The sequence below is a fragment of the Amblyomma maculatum genome, chromosome 4 (assembly GCF_055883805.1).
Source record: "Amblyomma maculatum isolate TAMU_Amacu chromosome 4, ASM5588380v1, whole genome shotgun sequence".
NCBI lineage: Eukaryota > Metazoa > Arthropoda > Arachnida > Ixodida > Ixodidae > Amblyomma > Amblyomma maculatum.
The window spans coordinates 55,084,853-55,104,040 of record NC_139347.1 but is presented as its reverse complement, the minus strand read 5'-3'; the positions used below and the strand labels follow the sequence as shown (position 1 = coordinate 55,104,040).

The following is a 19,188-nucleotide window of genomic DNA, read 5'->3' as shown; positions in this document are numbered from 1 at the left end:
ATAGTTGATCAATAGGTTTCTTTTTTCAAGAGAATGAAGTTGTGTGCTTAAGAAGTGTGCCAAATCTGAAGGTGGCATAAAATTGCTCTGTCGAAGCATTCTTGATAGGCAGTCTTTCCTTGTGTAAGTGGTTCCGATGATGTTGAAACAAATGTGTGAAAAATGGACTTATGTGAATGCAAAACTGAATTAGTATGCCATAATCACATTCTAATTCATAGCCAGACTTCACACTTTTAAACTCCTGGCTGCTTGCCTTAGATGAAATTTCAGAGACACGAGTGGTCAGTGACGGCCGTGTGCCGAAAGACGAGGTGGCTCTGCCACGTGCTATATAGAACACTGAGACTTAAGCGTCAGCCGGATGCTTCACCGCTGCTCCTCCAGCCTTGATGAAATAAATATGGCCGTGGTCGCCCCTTCTTGGCGACCTCCACAAAGTAACATGTGCAATTTCTTTGTGTCCAGCAATTTCGCCCAAGCAGTATTGCATTATTTTCGCCAAAGTTGCATGTTGAGTTGCTACTGTGGACGTATGTTGCATTGGCACCTGTTCCACTGCAGAAACCTGCAGTATTTTCTCACAATGAAAAGGAAACCTGGAAATTCAGGGGGTTGTATACAAAATATTTATTTCAAATATCGTCTTGGGTAAAAATGATGTTGGTGCATTTAAAAAACAGTCTCCGATACATTCTGGTCAATAAAAATAAACGGCTTGATTAAAAAGCAAGCAAAATAAAGGAATCCGATTCTTTAAGAGTGCTTTTTCCAAGTGACATTTAAACATGCCTGTTAAACAGCCGCCAAAATCTATAAGTATATAATTTGAGCTGAATAAGCAGCATTAGCATTCATTCATTCAGTAAGAGAATACCAGTGACTGCACGTCTAAAAGGAAAAAGAGATATAAGTCTTCACTTCAGCTGGGCAATTTCATAGAGGTAGGCAGCCAACAGCTTGGACTGAAAAGCAAAAAGGAAGCAAAAAAGATGTTCATTATCATGCAAATGTAAATATATGGTTTTAATGTGACAAGACTTCCCTGCAATTCATCGCCCACCCGAACCATATTACTAGCTCTTACAAGTATATGTAGCTAAATCTTTACACAACTAAAAATATCACTGCATATAAGTACTGAGAAAATGCCTATAGGGTTTGAAAACCGTAGAGCACCTGCATGTGCATTGTGCGCTATAGTTTCTTTTTTTGTCTTTTATAGTTTGGACACATCTGAAAACAAGGGTGATGACCCTGACACAACAACAAATAGATTCAAAATATGCACAAACACTTACACACTGATGTCACATATCATAAAACACACGGAGGCAGTGAATTGCCATGCCATCAAAAACCCAACATAAGTGGCTCCCACGGGAGAGCCAATCACAGCCTATAGCTCAGTTTTCATTTACAGCCATGACTCAGTTCTTTGAACAATAACTTTCTTCATAATTTATGATGTTTAATGTCCCAAAGCAATTCGGACCATGAGACGCCGTAACGAAGGGCGTCAAATAATTTCGACCGTCCTGTGGTTCTTGAAAGTACACTGACATCGCACAGTACACGGGTACCTTGCGTTTCCATGAAGAAAAAACAAACCAAAGCTAAGGTCGAACCCGGGTCTCCCGACTCAGTAGCTGAGCGCCCTAGTCAACGAGCCACCATGGCAGGGCAAAAATATGGATAAGATTTGTGAACTATTTATGTCTCATGCATACTGTAGCCTTGCAATATAGTAGTCATTTGCATTCTCTGCAGAACAGCACAAGTAAAAAGGTTTTGCAGAATAGCTGTCATAGTGCTAATTGCAATCGCAATTCAAAGCTCTTGCCCGAAAGCTCTTGCCCAGAAAAAGGTGCCTTAGCCTGTTCACATGCCGCTTTGTGTTTCCATTCAAAAAAATTATTTTTCACATATGAAGGACCAGCCTGAATAAAGACCATCTGTGAGCTAAGCAGTGCTAAATACCAGCAGTAAACGTTTTGCAGGCATGTGTTAAATTTCTTAGTGTCATAATTATTCAAAACATTCCAATTTCAAAGCCGCATGTCACGCCTGAAACTATGAAAAAAAAAAAAATTGATGCAACTACTTCAATTTTGAATGCATACATATAATTAAGACATGCTATCCCACTCACTCTTTTGTGAAACATTATTTACTGCATTCGCTACGTGGCATGTCCACTCAGTTTGCAAAATGAAGGGAGCGAGATTTACCCAATATAAAGGAATCGCTGCTCGATGCAGCACACTCAAAGAAAAAGCTGTGACTTGCTTTTGTACACGATTGTGTACATCGCGTGCCAAAGGGTTACGACTGTGACTACAAGACTGGCTCAAGTACCTCACTAGGCCATGCAAGCACTTGGGATTACAACGGCCAAGTGTAATAGGTATGCATAAGACATACTAACCAAATTCTGCATCACTGTGCATAATGCAGCATCAGTTCAGTTCAGTTCAGTCGTTCAGTCGTGTCCGACTCTTCGTGACCCTATGGACCATGTCACGCCACGCTTTCCGGTCTCTCACTATCTTCCTAACATCACATAACTTCATCTGCAGTGCCTCGATGATGCCATCTAACCATTGCGTTCGCTGCCTACCCCTTCTCCGGCGACCCTCAACCTTTCCCAACAATGCAGCATCAGTAACACCAAAATCAATGCTAAGCAACCTGTTCCTGCCATCTCTTTAACTATGACCAAAAAAAGAAGGAAAAAACTCTGGTGCCACTTTAATGGCTCCTACAAGTGTTTTTGACTACAGACTGTGAGAAGGTAGAGGATGCAACCATTATCTACACAGACATCCAAAATGACGAATTGGTGTTGACAGTGTAAACGCAGTTTGGTCAAATAGAGTCACGGCTGACATGATGTGTTTTTGGTCTGCTCAAGGTGACCCACTTTTCTAAGCACTGCACTCCTCGAAGCCAAGAACCAGACAGGCGAGGGAAAGTTTGTACCAGCAGAAAACCTAGTGGGTGCTCAGCAGCACTGGAGATCAAACCCTGCACAGAACAAAGCTTCCCTGTCAACCCACAACAGTGCAGATACCCACCCCCTCAATATAGTTGCGTCTGTCAATCTTCTCATTCTGCGAGTGTGCACCATCATCGCTCGCCCCCATGGGAAGCAGAATGACGCTCTTGCCCGTTGTCTCCTGCAGTGTCAGTGTCACCGGGATGCTTCCTCCTTCCCGCGTCATGTCGGGCTCCACGCCATACACTGTGCAGGAAGAAATTTCGTTGTCAGCAGCAGCCACCACAAATTCCGCATCCACAAACCCAAACGCAATAAAAAAAATGCCGCTCTTCTCCGTCAGCAAGAGAGTGGAATTAATTCTACTTAAACTGAAGCAGTTTAACTCTCAGTATACCCATGGCAGTAAAAGATAATTTAAGTGCCCTTTTTACATGCAACCTGGAATAAATATGCAGCTTGACTGGGAGCTTGCCAGCCATGCAGTACATCATCAAATCTCAACCAAAGTGTCTTGGCTGAAAAGGCATTAAATTTGTTAGCCAAAGTCACACCCCATACGCTTATGACCACATGCGCACGCAGCAAGCTTGGCAAAACTGCTTACCACATCAGATAAACAGCCTTGCACTTATTGGCTGCAAAGGCAAATGAAGCTCACGAGCAGTGTGAGAGAAAGGCGGCAAACACACTCAGGAGAATGCTCCGGAGAAGTGCAACTTGGCTGAAAAGGCATTAAATTTGTTAGCCAAAGTCACACCCCGTACGCTTATGACCACATGCGCACGCAGCAAGCTTGGCAAAACTGCTTATCACATCAGATAAACAGCCTTGCACTTATTGGCTGCAAAGGCAAATGAAGCTCACGAGCAGTGTGAGAGAAAGGCGGCAAACACACTCGGGAGAATGCTCCGGAGAAGTGCAACTACTAACAAAGGCCACTCACCATGCCTAGTGGCAGCCTTGCCAGCCTCGAAGTTTGAAGAAAAAGGGTCACTGATCCACCAACGACCGGCGCTGGCCATGTGGACCCTGCAGGGAATGAAAACCAAGGCATTAAATTTCAGGTCTCAACCCCTCACTGGACTGCCATTGGTCCCATCAGTTCATGGACGAGAGTTTTGATCTTAAACCTCCAATCTGTACGACCATTACATTTGCCCACTGATAGCATAGGAAGTCGGCCACGCACCACCACTGGGTGCAGACTCACTTAATTGAGTTGGGGCTCCCATGCTGCTTCCACACGTCCTCAATGTACTTCCTGACCGATGCTTCTACCTTGGCCGGTTCCTGGTTTGGAACAATGCGAATGGAGAACTTGCCAATCACTTTTCGAGGGATCACGGTTTTCTCGCCTGCTCCATAAAAGGCGCCCTCAACACCTGCGAGCCAAATATCCGAGAGAGAAAAAAAGGTCAGTTGACAGTACACGGTGAGCACGTCTTACCAAGGTTCCTCTTGATTTGCCACCATTATTTGGTTCCAACAAGCCAAAACTTTAATCCTGGCTTATCGACCGAACACCACAGGAGCAGATACACCTACAAGTAGGACCTCATAGCCATGCCTTGCTGAAACTAGCAACAGAAAAGAAGTATGAACAGTGGCGAGCTAACCAAGCTATTGAACTGCATATTGTTGCATTCACACTCTATTTACCCTTGCGTCAAATTTATGTATTTATTTATACAAATGCCTCGCAGGTTCTAAACATGGGACCTCAGGTGAGCTGGAGGGATTACAGTATATTGGAGGAAAAAAAGGTACACAGTTTAAAAATATAAAAGTAATATACAATACTAATAACATACAATTTGAATTAAAAACAAATTATTAAAGCGTGCATGGAAAATAACAAGCAAAGAATTATAACATTATACAAAAGATAGCGGCAGTGGGAGATACCAACTTGCACACTGTGAGCGCAATATAAAAGAGCTAATTTTGACTGTAGAAAGGTACTCAATTCTTTTTTGAATCTTAATGGGTAAAATATTTTAGCGATGTATTCTGTCACCACTAGATTAAAGCATGACTTGTGCAATTCACGAGAATAAGTACAATCAAGGGTTTATGAGAAAACGAGTCATGCAAAAAATTTAAACTAAAATGCCAATTTCTTTCCTGTCACTGTCTCAAATCACCACACCATGTCTTATCCCCCCGCCATACATCATCGTGATGAATCTGTCAACTAAATATCCACACTGACATAAATTGTTGCCATTTCTGCCTTAGCCTCCGATACGTCTGAGCTCATCTCAGTTCTTTGCAGTAGAGGATCAACATAGCTTGCCAGGAGAAAACACCCCATCAAGAGCTTTGCTAATGAAGGCAGAAAAGCGTAGCCATGCAGCGGTACAGCCATCATTGAACCCACCATGAAGGGACAGTGATGGGAATCTCCATCTGTGCATCAGAACTTCCTCCTTGGTTGGGTGTAGGAGTCCACAGGCGCCTATGTCCTTACAGTATCCGTCCTGCACAGAAGTTGTTTGTCTAAAGGAGGGAGTGCAACGGGGACACCAAAAAATTCACAATTTACGCAGCACGGCATAGTTAGGACCCCTAGAAGTGAGCAAAAAGTTGCGGGGTGTTAGCATTTTTCATGGAATTGTGCATCAGTAGCCATGTACTTTCTTTGATGATATTGTGTTAGTGGACAGGGTAACAAAATGACATGAATGCAATTAACCTAATCACTTTATTTTGAAACACAGAATCTGCTGATCCGTTAACATGCTTGTTCCCCTCTCTGTACAAGCAAGCTAGCATGCCAAGTGCTGCGGTTCTTGAATCATCTTCAAAATTTCCACATCCACAAAAAAACTTTTATTTCATGGCAGGCTTAGTTCCTACATGTGCAACACATACACACCATGTCAAAGTCAATGTTCTTGTAGAGTTCACGCTCTTTCTCGGTGAGGGGCGCCACATCGTCCATGATCCCTGGAATCAGAATCTTCCCAGTACGGTCAGCCAGCTGGCTCATAAGGTGTGTCAGGTCGCCCATGGCCTCATATCTAGAATAGCAACACAAGCAAGCAATATGAATGACATAAATAAGTCCTGAACCATCGCTTAATAGAGTAGACCGCGTTTATAGGTTGCCTCCCAATCCACTCCTGATCAGCACTACATTATACTGGTCCCACGAAATTGCCCAGCTTTCTTTTGCAAGTTTGATTATTTTTGTGCAACTCCCAAAACGTTCCAATTTTTAATGCAGTAGCACAGTGACTTGATGGTGCATTGCCTTTAGTTTAGTACAATTGTCTGGAGTTTTCCTTAAAGCCAGTTACATTGATTTGATTTTTTATTTCCATATAGGACCAATTCCAAGTTCCTTAGGGACCACGTAAAAAACAAATAATAAAGCTAGCCTTCACAAACGCATGACCATTGGCTGTGGCAGGTATTGTCATGGGCATTCCTGCCCAGCTGAAAGTATTAAAATCTGTATGTATACTTTACTTCTAGTATATCGGTTGATGTGTTGTGTCAACCCCTTAACTTTGAGAACCGGAAAAGGAAAAAAAAAAAAAAAAAAAAGTTGGGAAACAGTATTGGTTCCCCAATAGAAGCTCCAAACCACCAATGAGAAATTAAGGAGACTGAAATTGTGCATTACATACAGAACCTGTGATGGCACCACGAGAAAGTCATCACCGAAGAGATGCTCCTGCTATAAATACCCAAAGGGTCTGAGACACTTTTCAGCAACGCCAAAATCGGAGGTGTGTTATGGTTCAGTTTTCTGGCATTTCCGTGTGCGTAATATGATGGTGTGTAAAATGAAGCCAAGAATGGTCATCAACATTCTGGAGGCCTAACTCACTGAGCCCCTGTCTGACTCATTTTCAATTTTCACAACAATGCCTCTAAACTATCTACACGGACTATACACAATACGGTAGGGCTGCACTCTTATCTAACCATCAGCTACATTTCTAAATCTTTTACATGATTTTTCATAAAAATGAAAGGGCACAAGAAATCGCAGCACGCTGGAGGTGACAGCGACTTCTGTACTTTGTGAAGGCCAACGGCAGTCACTGCATGGGAATTTGCACAATAGCGCCGTCTGCTATCATTTCACTTTCCTTTTCTTAGACTGTTGGCAGGTTTTCACATCGTTCTACCAATGATTTTCATATCGGTTGACCAAAAGTGCAGAACGTAAATTTGGAAAAACAGGTCAACCTATAAGCGAGTAAATGCCCGAGCTTATGTGTTTATAATAAAGAAACTGGCAAAGCCAGGCAATGTTTCAAGCAAGAAGCACTTACACAGAGCCCCCAAAGACACCTGAATGAAGGTCTTTGCTAGCACACTCAACTTCAATGGCAAAGTAACACAGGCCCCTGTAACAGAAGAAATTGAGAATAAGCATCTGTACGTTGAAAAGTGGCATGCTTCATTGAAGCCAAACCAGCACGATAGTCCTAATGTCATAACATTACATTGTGTAAATTTTGGCAGGCTATAGAACTCTTACTTTGCTCAAGTGCATCACTGTTTTGGAGCAATAACTCTACTCAGTCAAGGTCAGTGCAACCTTGACCTTGACTGACCTTGATAAGCCAGCACGGGACAGCACTCATCTCATCTTCTTGATTGTCTGGTGTGTTTTAGTGATGTTTCTATGAATAATGGTGGACATGACTTTTGGCCGTCGGCCAAGGCCAGCCCCAAAATTTGGTCCAGGCCACCTGAAAATTGACTTCAGCCACATTGGTATCCAGGTATAATGGACTGTGCCTGGTTCAATGGTCATCACCAAAGTTTGCCCGGGCAATCCAAAAATTTGATCATTATCACTCGCAAATTTGCCAAAGACTAGTTGGTCTAAAACTAATATCCAATTATAATAGACCGGACCCAGTTCGATGGCCACCACGAAAGTTGGCCTGGGTGACTCTCAAATTAGAAATGGATCACCCACAAAATAGATAGATGCGTTTATGGAAAGAAAGGCAGAAAGGTTGGCCAGAATAATTAAATTGGCCAATGCACCTACTGGACTGTGCTTCCACTGAAGTTACCAGTGTAATGATGTTAAATTGTCGATTTCTTTATTTTTCATAACAAGAAGCCACCAGATCACATTACCACAAAAACTGACCAATCATTATTTTCTAGGGAGCTATTAAAAAAATAGAAGATAAGCTCACTATTCTTAGAGCTACAGTCCCTCATAATTTAGGGAACTGGTCTGATATCTACTTACTGCTTTAATAAAGTAGCTTAGGAAGCAGCCTTTAGTGTAGACTTAGCCTAACGAACATGCAAAGTGAAACTGTGGCCACCTTCATACAACACACCTGAGACCATACGTAAGACAGGGCTTGTCCTTGCCTAGCCAGTAGTTGTCCGAGATGCAGACATAGTCAACTTTCTTCAGGAAGTCACTATCCTTGATGCTGTACAGAAGATTATCCAGACCAACGGAGCCGGACTCCTCCATGCCCTCGAACACAAACTGCATAAGATCACAGTTTTCACGAAAATTTTCCAGCATGCATACCCGCAAAGCAATGCATGCTATAACTTTCATTAACATAGCTCCTGAGTGGAACGTAAACTGGCATCAGACTCTTGCCACGCATTCTTAAAACACTGGGCATTTTAAGAATTGTCCCCCCAAAAGCAGCACGAGAAATTAACAGAGCTATCAAGCACGTGCAAAACTGAAATCTTTGTCATCTTGCGCAATCAGCCACTCAAGATGCCTCAAAGATAGGATATGTTTAGCACAGGTATGGCACCAAAATATTTCTCGCAGCATATATACAATTTTAAGTTTTCAGTTGCTGAGCCTGCCAAGAGCTCTGCAGCCATGGCTATAGAAAAGGCAAAAAAATAAATTAAAAAGAAAAAAGAGCCGATTTGCATAGTTAATCAAATGCCCTGTAGGTGAATAGCACTGTTTGCCCCTACTATACCTTCATAAGCATTTTTACACTCTGTTATGCTTTTTTATCACCAAGCAGCTCAGTGAGCAGCTCGGAGCTGAGGTCGAAGGAGCACCGCGCGCACACGCCTGCTGTCCTTGAAGGCTGAGCAACGACTGACACTAGGGGAGAGAATCTGAATTTGAGGGTGTGCGAGCAACACGCAGTTATTCAGTCCGGAGTACCACGCGCTCGTACTGCACTGCTCTGTAACGGCCGCAACTGTGATACGCGCCACTTTCTCATTGGTTGCAGCTGTAAGGCTGCTGTGCTTTCTCATTGGCTAAGATACGCATCGAGGCACAACATCACCTAGTCTCGCGGCATCACTACCATCTCCTTTGTGCCTCAAGCTCACGGAAAGAGAGAGAGAGCGAAATAGCAGGCGTCAGACTGCCACCAGTGAAACCTGTGATCGCGGCCAGAAGTGCTACACACTAAAAAAATCATGCAATAAAAAGTCGCACCTTCAAGTTGACTGGAATGTCCAGGCCCGCTTCCTTGTAGGCACGGATGGCATGCAACCAGCCCAGCACAGGACCCTTGTCGTCTGAAGCACCCCGTCCATAAAGCTTGCCATTCCTCTCAGTCAGCACAAAAGGATCAGAGTCCCAGCCATCCTCCTGTGCACAGTGCATGTAGCCAGATGCACATAATAATTGGCATCTTGAAACCAGAAATGCTTTTCATGAATGGTGCCATATTGATTAGTGGCGCCATCTAACGGCTGGCCCAACCAAGCCATGCTGGCCTGTGCGACGGCCCACTGTCGCGTTTGGCAGAGCGAGAGCAGTACTTTACTGCGCTTGGGAGTAGAATCATTTCACAGGGCAACTCCGGCGCTGTTTTCAACTTCCCCAGAATTTGCTGAAACTTTCAAGGTACGTTCTCCTGTGTTTTCTGGCCATTTGTACCAAATTTTGCAGCGCTGAAATGTTTTGTTGCAGCGCAAATGAATTAATTTTAAAAAATTCCCAATTAGAGCCATCAATGAAAGAGATTTCTTCAAGCACCTTGGGGGCTTCAAGTAACTGGATGTACAACAGTCTATATTCACTCTGCAACTGCTGCAGGACAAAAGTCTGAGCTTGCTTTCAGTCATTTCAAACAAGTAGCAATATTAAGGTAGACGACCAGATTGCACTTGAACTGTTATTTTTATATATGAACATTCCTCGCTGCCTGAACAAAATTGCACTGCACTCTTGTGTAATGTTGATCAAGTCCAAAGCAGCTCATTAAGGACTAAGCAGCTGGTGTAAGCCATATTTTCATTTTCAGCTTTTTGTTAAACCTGATTAGGTAGATATGTTCTTGCTGCACTCCTGTCTGGGAAATATGTACACCACTAAAGCCATGCTAGGCTAAGATGCTCCCAAAAAAAGCAAGAAAACAACAACTATCCAAACCAGCTATCACAATGGGTAGTAAGAATAAGAAAACGGCAACATTCCTTCCTACCCTTCCCTAGTTCCAAGTTAAGAAAATGAATTTGGCAAATTTGCGAAGCAGCGCTTGATGTGGGCATCAACAATTTGCAAATGTTTTCAAACATAGTATAGTAGTGCAGCTTATCACCATGATTTAATTTTTGGTGCTGACATGAAATGGGCCTCACGTCATTATATAGCTTGTGAACTTCTTCAAATGGGTGAAGAGCTTACTAATGTTGCAAACAAAATGAAAGAACAGTTCCATTATACAACACCATTATATGGCGATATGTGAGAAGTATCAAAAAACCATAATGACCCTCATCTTCATTCTTTTTTCTTTCATGAATACTATGCATTAAAGATTTATGATATTCACAAATATGTCTGCCTATCTGGTGGATATTAATAAGTTTCAGTGCAATCTTGGTCGACATGTATGACTTTGCGCCCTCAGTGAACAAGGACATGCAGGCCTACTTGGTATCTTTCCTCTACGAGATATGCAGCTGTAATATTTGCGATTTTAGAATAAACAGCGCTGCAAAAAAATCTAAGTGGAATTACTTTTTTGACACCCCTTTTACTACAGAGCGACATCGAAAATTCAACGTGGAAGTGCATTTCTGGCTAAAAAGTGGCGTCACAGCTATTTAATGTTAGGTTGCAAAAATATGAGTCATCTTCAGCCAAACTATACCCACTGCAGGGAAAAGGCCCTTCCCATACTCCCCCAATTAACCTGGTCCCGTGTAGCTGCATCCACCTGACACCTGCAATACGCCCACCTAACTTTCTGCCACCTCTTACTATGCTTTCCTTCCCTTGGAATCCAATGTTACCCTTAGCATCCATCGATTATCCTCTCTTCGCAGTACATACCCTGCCCATGCCCGTTTTTTGTTTTTGATTTTCACTACAATGTAATTAACTCGAGTTATTTCTCTGACCCACTCTGCACGCTTCCCATCTCTTAATGTTACCATTTTTCGTCCCATAGCTCTCTGTGTTCTCCTCAGCTTGAGAAGACCCCTTTTTGTTGGCCTCCACAGGTGAGCACAGGTAAGATGCAACTGTTATATACTCTCTTGAGCGATAACGCTAAGCTGCCAGTCATGATCTGTGAGTACTTACCACATGCACTCCATCCTAATCTTATTCTCCTAGTTACTTCCCTTTTGTGATTCGGATCTGCAGTTACTATGTGTCCTATGTAGACATATTCGCCTACCACTTCCAGTGCTTCGTTTGCTATTGTAAACTGCTGTTCCTTTCCAAGGCTTTTGAGCATTACCTTAGTCTTCTGCATATTATTTTTCGGCCTGACCTAGACAGGAAAAGCGGAAAGGTAGGCCTTGGTAGGCCTTAATGATGGGTACTCTCTGCCTAATGTGAAGAAAAATCAGAAACAAAAGTAAAGATACCAGCAAGGCAGGCTGAACATCAAGATGGCCATAGACCAGCAGAGTCTTTTTGGCAGGGTCAGCACCCAAGTGGCCAAGGAGAACAGGGGGCAGCTTTAGCTTGGTTCCATCAGCCAGAGTTTGCTCACCAAGCTCCTTCAGCTCACATTTAGCACCTTCACGCTCCAGTTTCTGCAAAGAAGAGGCATACATCACAACCCCAACTCACTGCAAAAAATATTAAACCTCCCTCTTTCAAAAAAATGTGACAACAAACTGAGTCATGCTTTCTTTTTTCCATGAAGGGTTGAACACTGTAATGCATTAAGGAACAATGTTTTGCCTCCAGATAGCTTTTCTTGCTTTAGGAGAAGAATTAGCTTTAGAGAAGTTCTGAAACAATATTTCTTTCAACCTAAGGAAACGCATCGGTACTAGCAGTATGCTTTCCGCTTCCTAAAACACTGGCATCGTCAAGCATCATTGTTATCCCTAAATAGAGCATAAACATAGAGGAATTAAAAACTCATCATTTAGGTAGCAGTATCCATTCCTACCTTTACCTCAAAGGCCAATAAAGGCACAGATATCACACACTGCCTGCTTTCTGAACCTACAGAGCAAATAAAATAAACTGATGGTTTGGTTCAATTTATACGGTATAACATCCCAAAGCGACTCTGGCTATGAGGAACGCTACAGTGGAAAGATCCAGAAATTTAAACCATTAGGGGCTCTTTAATATACACCGACATCACACAGTACACGGGATCATTGCTTTGAACCTCCATCAAAAAGCACTCACTGCGGCCGGGATCAAACCTGGGTTCTTGGGTTCAGAAGTTGAGCGTATTAACTACTGAGTAACTGCGGTGATGGGGAAAAAGCTGCTGCAAGAAGCTAAAAGGAGCTTCTTTCATGCATCAGTAATGAGAGCTTCATGCCCCAGCTTGGCCAAGATATTCGATAGGGCCATTTTTTTTACCCTACACCAGCTACACTAGTGTAGCAAGAACCATTGGAGGCATAGGAGATTTGCTACACTAGTGTAGGTGATGTAGGTTAAAAAAATGGCCTTAATGTAACAGACTCTGTCTGTCATGCTAAAGGGGCAGTGCAGTGCCTTTTTAGCTATATATTGTGAAGCAGCTTCGATCACCATAAAAATTGGTTTGTAAATTCATAAAAGAATTATCAAAAAAACAGCTTGCAAGGGACTTCTAGGACTTAGAAAATGAGTCACTGGAGCACAACGTCTCAATAAGGAGACCCAGCTGCTGCGCACCTCTTTCATCCAGTTCATCATGCGGTCAACTTCGTGTCGAGCATCAGGCCAGCCAGAGACACTTTTGATGGCCACTGCCTCACGCAGAAGGTCGATCATCTCCTTTTGCCTCTTGTCCACAATGCTGGGCAAGACAGGTCAGACCACGTGAGTGTCAGTTATGCATGACATTTTGAGTACAAAGAGTAAATTACTGTTTTTCTTTATCCTGACTTACACGCATTCTCAAGCTCCACCTTTGAGATAATTTACAGGAAACATTTTTGAGGGACATAGGTTGTCTCTGTTGTGCAATATTGGTATTCACTGTCCTTGGCAGAGGTATTTTTATGAACAGCCACAGCAATTCACAAATATCAAGTCTTCGAGACTTGTTCAAAGAATAAGTTTCTAGCCTATGAGGTATACAAGGAGTGCAACTGCCTCAGCTGGCAGAGGCTTTCCAGACACAATTCCATTTCATTAAGTTAAGTACTGATCTGATTATGACAAGACATAATTTAAACAGGTACTTAAGACTTCTTTGAATTACAGTACATCTTGAAAATTGCTGGCTTTACAACTTAAGGGAGTGAGAATTGCGTGCCATAACCTTGTGCTGATAATTCATATGAAACAGAACAAGCCACATTACCTACCCACAGGAGCTACATAAAGCTACCAAGACAGAAAACAAATGATTTGATACTGCTTCTGCAATTTTGGTGCTCGTATTCTAGCAGCATTTCAGGTCAAGGTCCAAGCACAGGCTTGAGCCTCAAAACCTGTTTTTACCAGTTCTCTGAATATATAGCATAGGAAGAAAAGAATGGAATGCTACAACCAAAAACCTCACAAAGAGAAACCTGTTTTTAAAACTTACCCAAACACTTTGGCCAAAGTATCTGGAACCTTCTGCTGAGCCATCTCCAGTTGTATTGTGTAAAAAACCTGCAAGGAAAGCCTTTTCACTGCAGCAGCTCCAGTGAAACTGCCACACACAAGCAAATCTACAGATGAGCTTTGCAGCTGCATGCAATAAGGCTTCAATGCATTGCTATGGGCTCTATAAGGAGCCTCTATTATACAATAAGATTTTGCTGAAAGTCGCAAAGCCACAGCTAATTCACTCTGGCTGCATTTAAAAGTTTGCTCCGTCAGGTGGAAGGGTATACTTTTCATGTCGGCAATAAGCTTCCACACTTGGGTCTTAAGTGTCACAGCCACAGAGCAGAAAAGCTGGCTGTGAGCCCTATGTGCTCCATTTGCTGCAATGGCAAATGAAGCCAAATGCAAACATTGACCATTCCGAAACAATAAACTAGCACATTACAAATGCTCAGAAAGGTCTTCCAGCTACCATCACATAAAGTTCAGTAAATTTTAAGTATGTGCATATGCTAATAAGATACCTGCTTCTACTTTTTTTTTTGAGGAACATCACACAAATTTAAGAGAACAGCATAATCATGAGTGACCTCAAAAGAATGTCACGAAACTGCTCCCAATTTCCAAGTTCTAGAAACAAGCTACTAGAATGCTATATTTAGCAGGCATGCTTGAAGCTCTGATAAAACTTGGGAAAATAAAAACCTTACAAACTACCACAGTAACAAAAATCTGTAAACGCAGGCTACTAGATTCTTTTTCTTGATCAACACAGAACAGTTTGCCTGCATGTAGCTAGCACATAGACGGTAGCATATATTCATGCACAAGCAAGTCCACGCACATGCATATACAACACAAGTCACACCCCTCTGAGTACTTTTCAAAAATAAAGTTAATGTCTGGTCAACATTGAGACTGCCACACTGCTAAGAATGACATTAACAATCAGCAAGAAAACTATTTACTGTCTGATCACACAAGCTAAACAGTAAAACATTCTGGTTGAATTATTCTTAATGAAATATTTAAATAAAGTGAATGTTAATAAAAACCTCTTCCTGTCACTGGCAGATGCTCTTAATATCAGAAGTAGTAGTTTACCCAACCTTCTTCACTTCAGAGAAAAGCAGGCACTGCTCGCAAAAAAATGACGTTCTCAGTGTGCCATGCAAAGTTCACTTATCTTGGTGGCTGCAACAGTTCATGAAACTTTCAGAGTAGACAAATGTGTGACATGTCAAAAGCAGAAAAAAGCAAATGCCATATCACTGTGCTATCAGCTAGTGCAAGAAGCTACCACCAGCTCTACAGCCACTGATTAGCACTATATGAAGTATGGTGCAAACATGCTTTTACAGACAATAAGCTTTCCTTCAGAGTAAACATTAGCTCCCCTATCATTATCTACAAGCAAATATGCAGCCGCGAAAGTAAACAACACTAAGCACACGAGATATATCAGTGGACCCTTCAAAGCCCCACTAGGCAAGTAAGCATACACTTTTAAAGCAGGCCTCAAAGTCAACAGTGTTTGTGGTGGTCCCTTCTAATCTAACAGGAAATAAAAAATGAGCTACTGGTGGAGGCCCACAAGGTTGCACCTTTCCAAAGTACAACACTGCTCCCCAGTAAGCAATAGGGAGAAAGATAAGCCAATAGACTGCCATGCAGCGACCACAAATCGGAAAATTTTCTGTTCTCCGAGATTAACAGCGGTGTGAATAGCACGAATGAGAATACGCCCCCTTAGATAATTTCGCAATGCTTTGTGTTACTCACCACTAATCTGACAGGTACAAGTGACTGAATAACTTTCTAATAGTCAATATGGCTGCTATTCCTCATGTACCACTCTGTCACGGGGCTCTAGAAAATCGTCTGCAAGGGTGCTCGTGATCATTTTAAGGTCTATTTTTGCAACTGACTGCACCCAGCATACTAAATGACTGCTGAATAAAATTACTGTTCAAATAAGCACATAAAGGGTAAGGAAAAGCACAAATAATGTTTCTGGACAGTGCAAGATATTAATGTGCAACTTACATGTCTCTCACATTATAATGTGCAACCATCACCCTATGAGGTGCTTGGGTAAGCTATACGTCAACAAAATAACACTTTAATGAAAATTAATTATGCATTGCCTGTGTTTTTGTAGCACCAAAACATAAGGCAATTTCAATTACTGTGACTTAACACAGCAACCAAAATGAAAAATATTATGCATAACCAGATTTTCAATGTGGCTCATATGAAAAAGATAAACTTCTGCAAGTATGGTAATTTCTAGCAGTACACCTATTTTCCTTCCCATCAGAGGCTGATTTGCAGTTTTATTTATATTTGTCGAATGCTAACTCCTTGAAAAAGCTTTTGTGCTAAGCTCTACACCCGATACAGATATGTATCTTATCCCAGCAGGCGTCATATTCTCATACGCCCACCAACATTTCTGCTGCTGCCTGCTATGCTTGCTGTATCTTGGAATCCAGTCTTTTACCATCAAGAACCACCAGTTCTCTTGGCTTCATGTTACACGCCCTGCCCATTTCCTTTTGATTATCCAAACATGGCTTGCCTGTATTATATTTTCTCAGTGCACCACCATTGAAACAGCAAAGAGGCTTAAGCAAATTGTGTGCACAAGAAGGTACAATAAATATGGCTAATAAGCAATGACTAACACATGGTAGCCTCATATTGTTTCCAGATGTGCTGTGTAGTTACTTATTCTATGCAAAAGTGCACGAAGCACAAGTGCACAAGGTCACTGATTCATGTGAATTGCATAACCCAGTGCTATGGGCAGAAAAAAAAAAATGCAATGAAACAGTTAATTAATGTGTAGCGTAACTCCCACTCATTACAGCCAATATGTCATGCAGGCAACATCCTGCACCCAGTAGTGGATACGCATTATATATAAGCCAGAAAAATGGATTGTTGGTAGTAATTTGCTAATATTTCAAGAGGACAAGATCCCATTTATTAGCCTTGTTTAACCAATGCCGACTTTCCTCTTTTTAATATACATCTTACTTCCCATGGCCTAAACTGACAAAAATGAAATATTTCTTAGAATGTATAGCATTACTCTTTAGTCTGCTTGCAAGCACTGTAAGGCCCAAGTCCAGACAGATTTCGTATGAATGTATAGTTAGAGAGGTACCAACAGTTAGGAAGCAAGATGTTAAGCAAACTTAAGCGACATCGATTAGGGATTTACTTAAAAAAAAAAAAAAGCAGCACTGCAAGAAATATGAAATATACACACTGAGAACAGAACAATAGGACAGGAGGAAAAAATATGAAAAACAAGACAATGGCAGACAGCAGACATGAACCTGCACTTCACATACTTCTTCTTTCACTACAATAATAACTCATGGATGTAGAGATATGAGAGATAAGCTGCTAGACAGTAAAAGCATGTAGCAATGCCAGACTATGCACAGGTCAGGTTTAGGTATAATTTCCCTCAACTATTACACACCTGTTTAAACATTTGTAGCACATTCTGAATAACAAGAAGAAATTACATTATGTGGTGCCTGTGGCGTAAAACCATTTAGGCCAGAAGTTAATTAACTGCCTGGTATTGAAGATGCATACAAAAAATGTGTATAAAAGAATCTGTTAATTACAAAACATGAACTGTGGTCGCATGTTAGCCCTGCTTTTTTGTTACTTGCAATTTTCGCACGAAGTTTCCCTAATGTGATAATGCCAATGCAAGCCATACTTTTACATTTGTGCAAAGAATATTTTGCCTGGACTGCAGCTGCTGAAGAAAGTTTGAAGCATTTCAATTCCTTGCAGCTGGTCATATCATAAGATGTGCTGCACCATTTTGATGCATGTCTAGAAGTGTGCCACTAACAATGCATCTGTGTGTGGGCTTGGCACAACAGAAGAATAGCGATGGGTCACAGCAAACAGCTGCAAGACTTGGAGAGGAATAAACATGGCTGCACCTATTCTATGACAATTTTTCTACCTGCAGCATGACGCGGGAAAACTTCCAATATATTTTGTTAAATTGCCGAATCAGGAATAATTTCAGTCTTATATTGAAGTGTGCTATAAGCTAAAGATGCGGTTGTTCCTATGTACTGTATCTCGTCGCCAATTTTAGTGTGTTGTGTTTGGCTAAGAACTAGCACACCCGATGTCAAGTAGATGCATCACCCCTCCAGATAAAGGAAGTAAAAATATGCTCACGTTATGCAGTAGGAGATTTTTTATTAATCGCGATGTCAGTGAACATAGCATAAGTTCGTATTAAAGCGAGTTCGAAATAATGAAAATTTACTGTGCACTAATATAAGCTTATACGCTATATATAACTGTTTTAAGAAAATCTAAGGCAGCCATCTACATTTCATGCTCTGTAGTAAACAGCAGCTATGCAATTACTTTGCCAACATGCATTCATTGCGCTAATAATGAAAGCAATGAACGCGCAACTGTGGCAGCACTGCCCAAGCGTTTCATATCGGCACCAGGCTCACATCGGTTGCACCTTTATTAGGGCAGTGAACGAACTGCTTCCTTGAGTTGCTTTGCAACACAAGAACCGGAGTGGAGATCATGCGCGGAGAGTAGTTGCTGGGTGTACGCAGAAAGTCTGTCTGTGGAGTGTCTCACTCAGCTAGTAGTCTGGAAGCTACTTCTTAGCAGGATAGATGCTATACGGCCTATCTGTTATAAACGCAATGGTATAGAATCAGCAACGACCACAGCCTGATTTTACGGTTCACGAGATAACTATGTCAGTGATCGACTTGCAGAATCAGGCCACATTAAAGGCGAGATCAAGTTACATACCGAACTGACTGGAGCAAGCGATTCGCAAAGTGATGATTCAGGAAAACAATACAACGCTCCTCACCAAACTTACGGAAGTAAATCATGCTCGCCGAAAATATTAAGTTATAGTGCAGTCATAATTATGCATCGCCGAAACCGAAGTTGGAACGTGCTAACTGCCTGTACCCCCTGTACCGCACATTGCGCGCGTGTGCAACATGTGATCGGCGAACCGGTAGCTGCAGGCATGATCCCTAATGGCAAAATGACGCAGCTGCGTGACATTCTGCTCAGAGAAAAGCGAGATAGGTTCGACCTCAGACGGACGCGAATGGGCGACCGCCCGTCACTTACCGAGTCAGAGAGCCCAATGACACATACAATCCAAAGAGCACGCCCCCCGCGTCCCGTGCCACACCGGCAACACCAACGT

General features: G+C 42.1%; 1 protein-coding gene across 2 annotated transcripts; it reads right to left on the bottom strand.

The window, feature by feature from the left end:
• Positions 1-606: 606 nt before the first annotated feature.
• Cndp2 (Cytosolic non-specific dipeptidase 2) lies at positions 607-19,181 on the bottom strand. 2 transcript variants are annotated; one of them, XM_084601545.1, is made up of 13 exons: positions 19,110-19,181; positions 13,939-14,006; positions 13,077-13,200; positions 11,813-11,983; positions 9,423-9,578; positions 8,326-8,483; positions 7,291-7,365; positions 5,880-6,024; positions 5,382-5,481; positions 4,212-4,383; positions 3,945-4,030; positions 3,078-3,244; positions 607-965 (listed from the first exon to the last, which is right to left on the bottom strand). In XM_084601545.1, exons 2-13 carry the CDS (start codon positions 13,980-13,982, stop codon positions 918-920), a joined length of 1,446 nt encoding a protein of 481 aa, XP_084457671.1. In that variant the 5' UTR covers positions 13,983-14,006; positions 19,110-19,181; the 3' UTR covers positions 607-917. The 2 variants fall into 2 exon arrangements, with proteins under 2 accessions (XP_084457671.1, XP_084457672.1); XM_084601546.1 differs by lacking the exon at positions 19,110-19,181 and adding an exon at positions 18,847-18,867.
• Between the last annotated feature and the right edge of the window lie 7 nt (positions 19,182-19,188).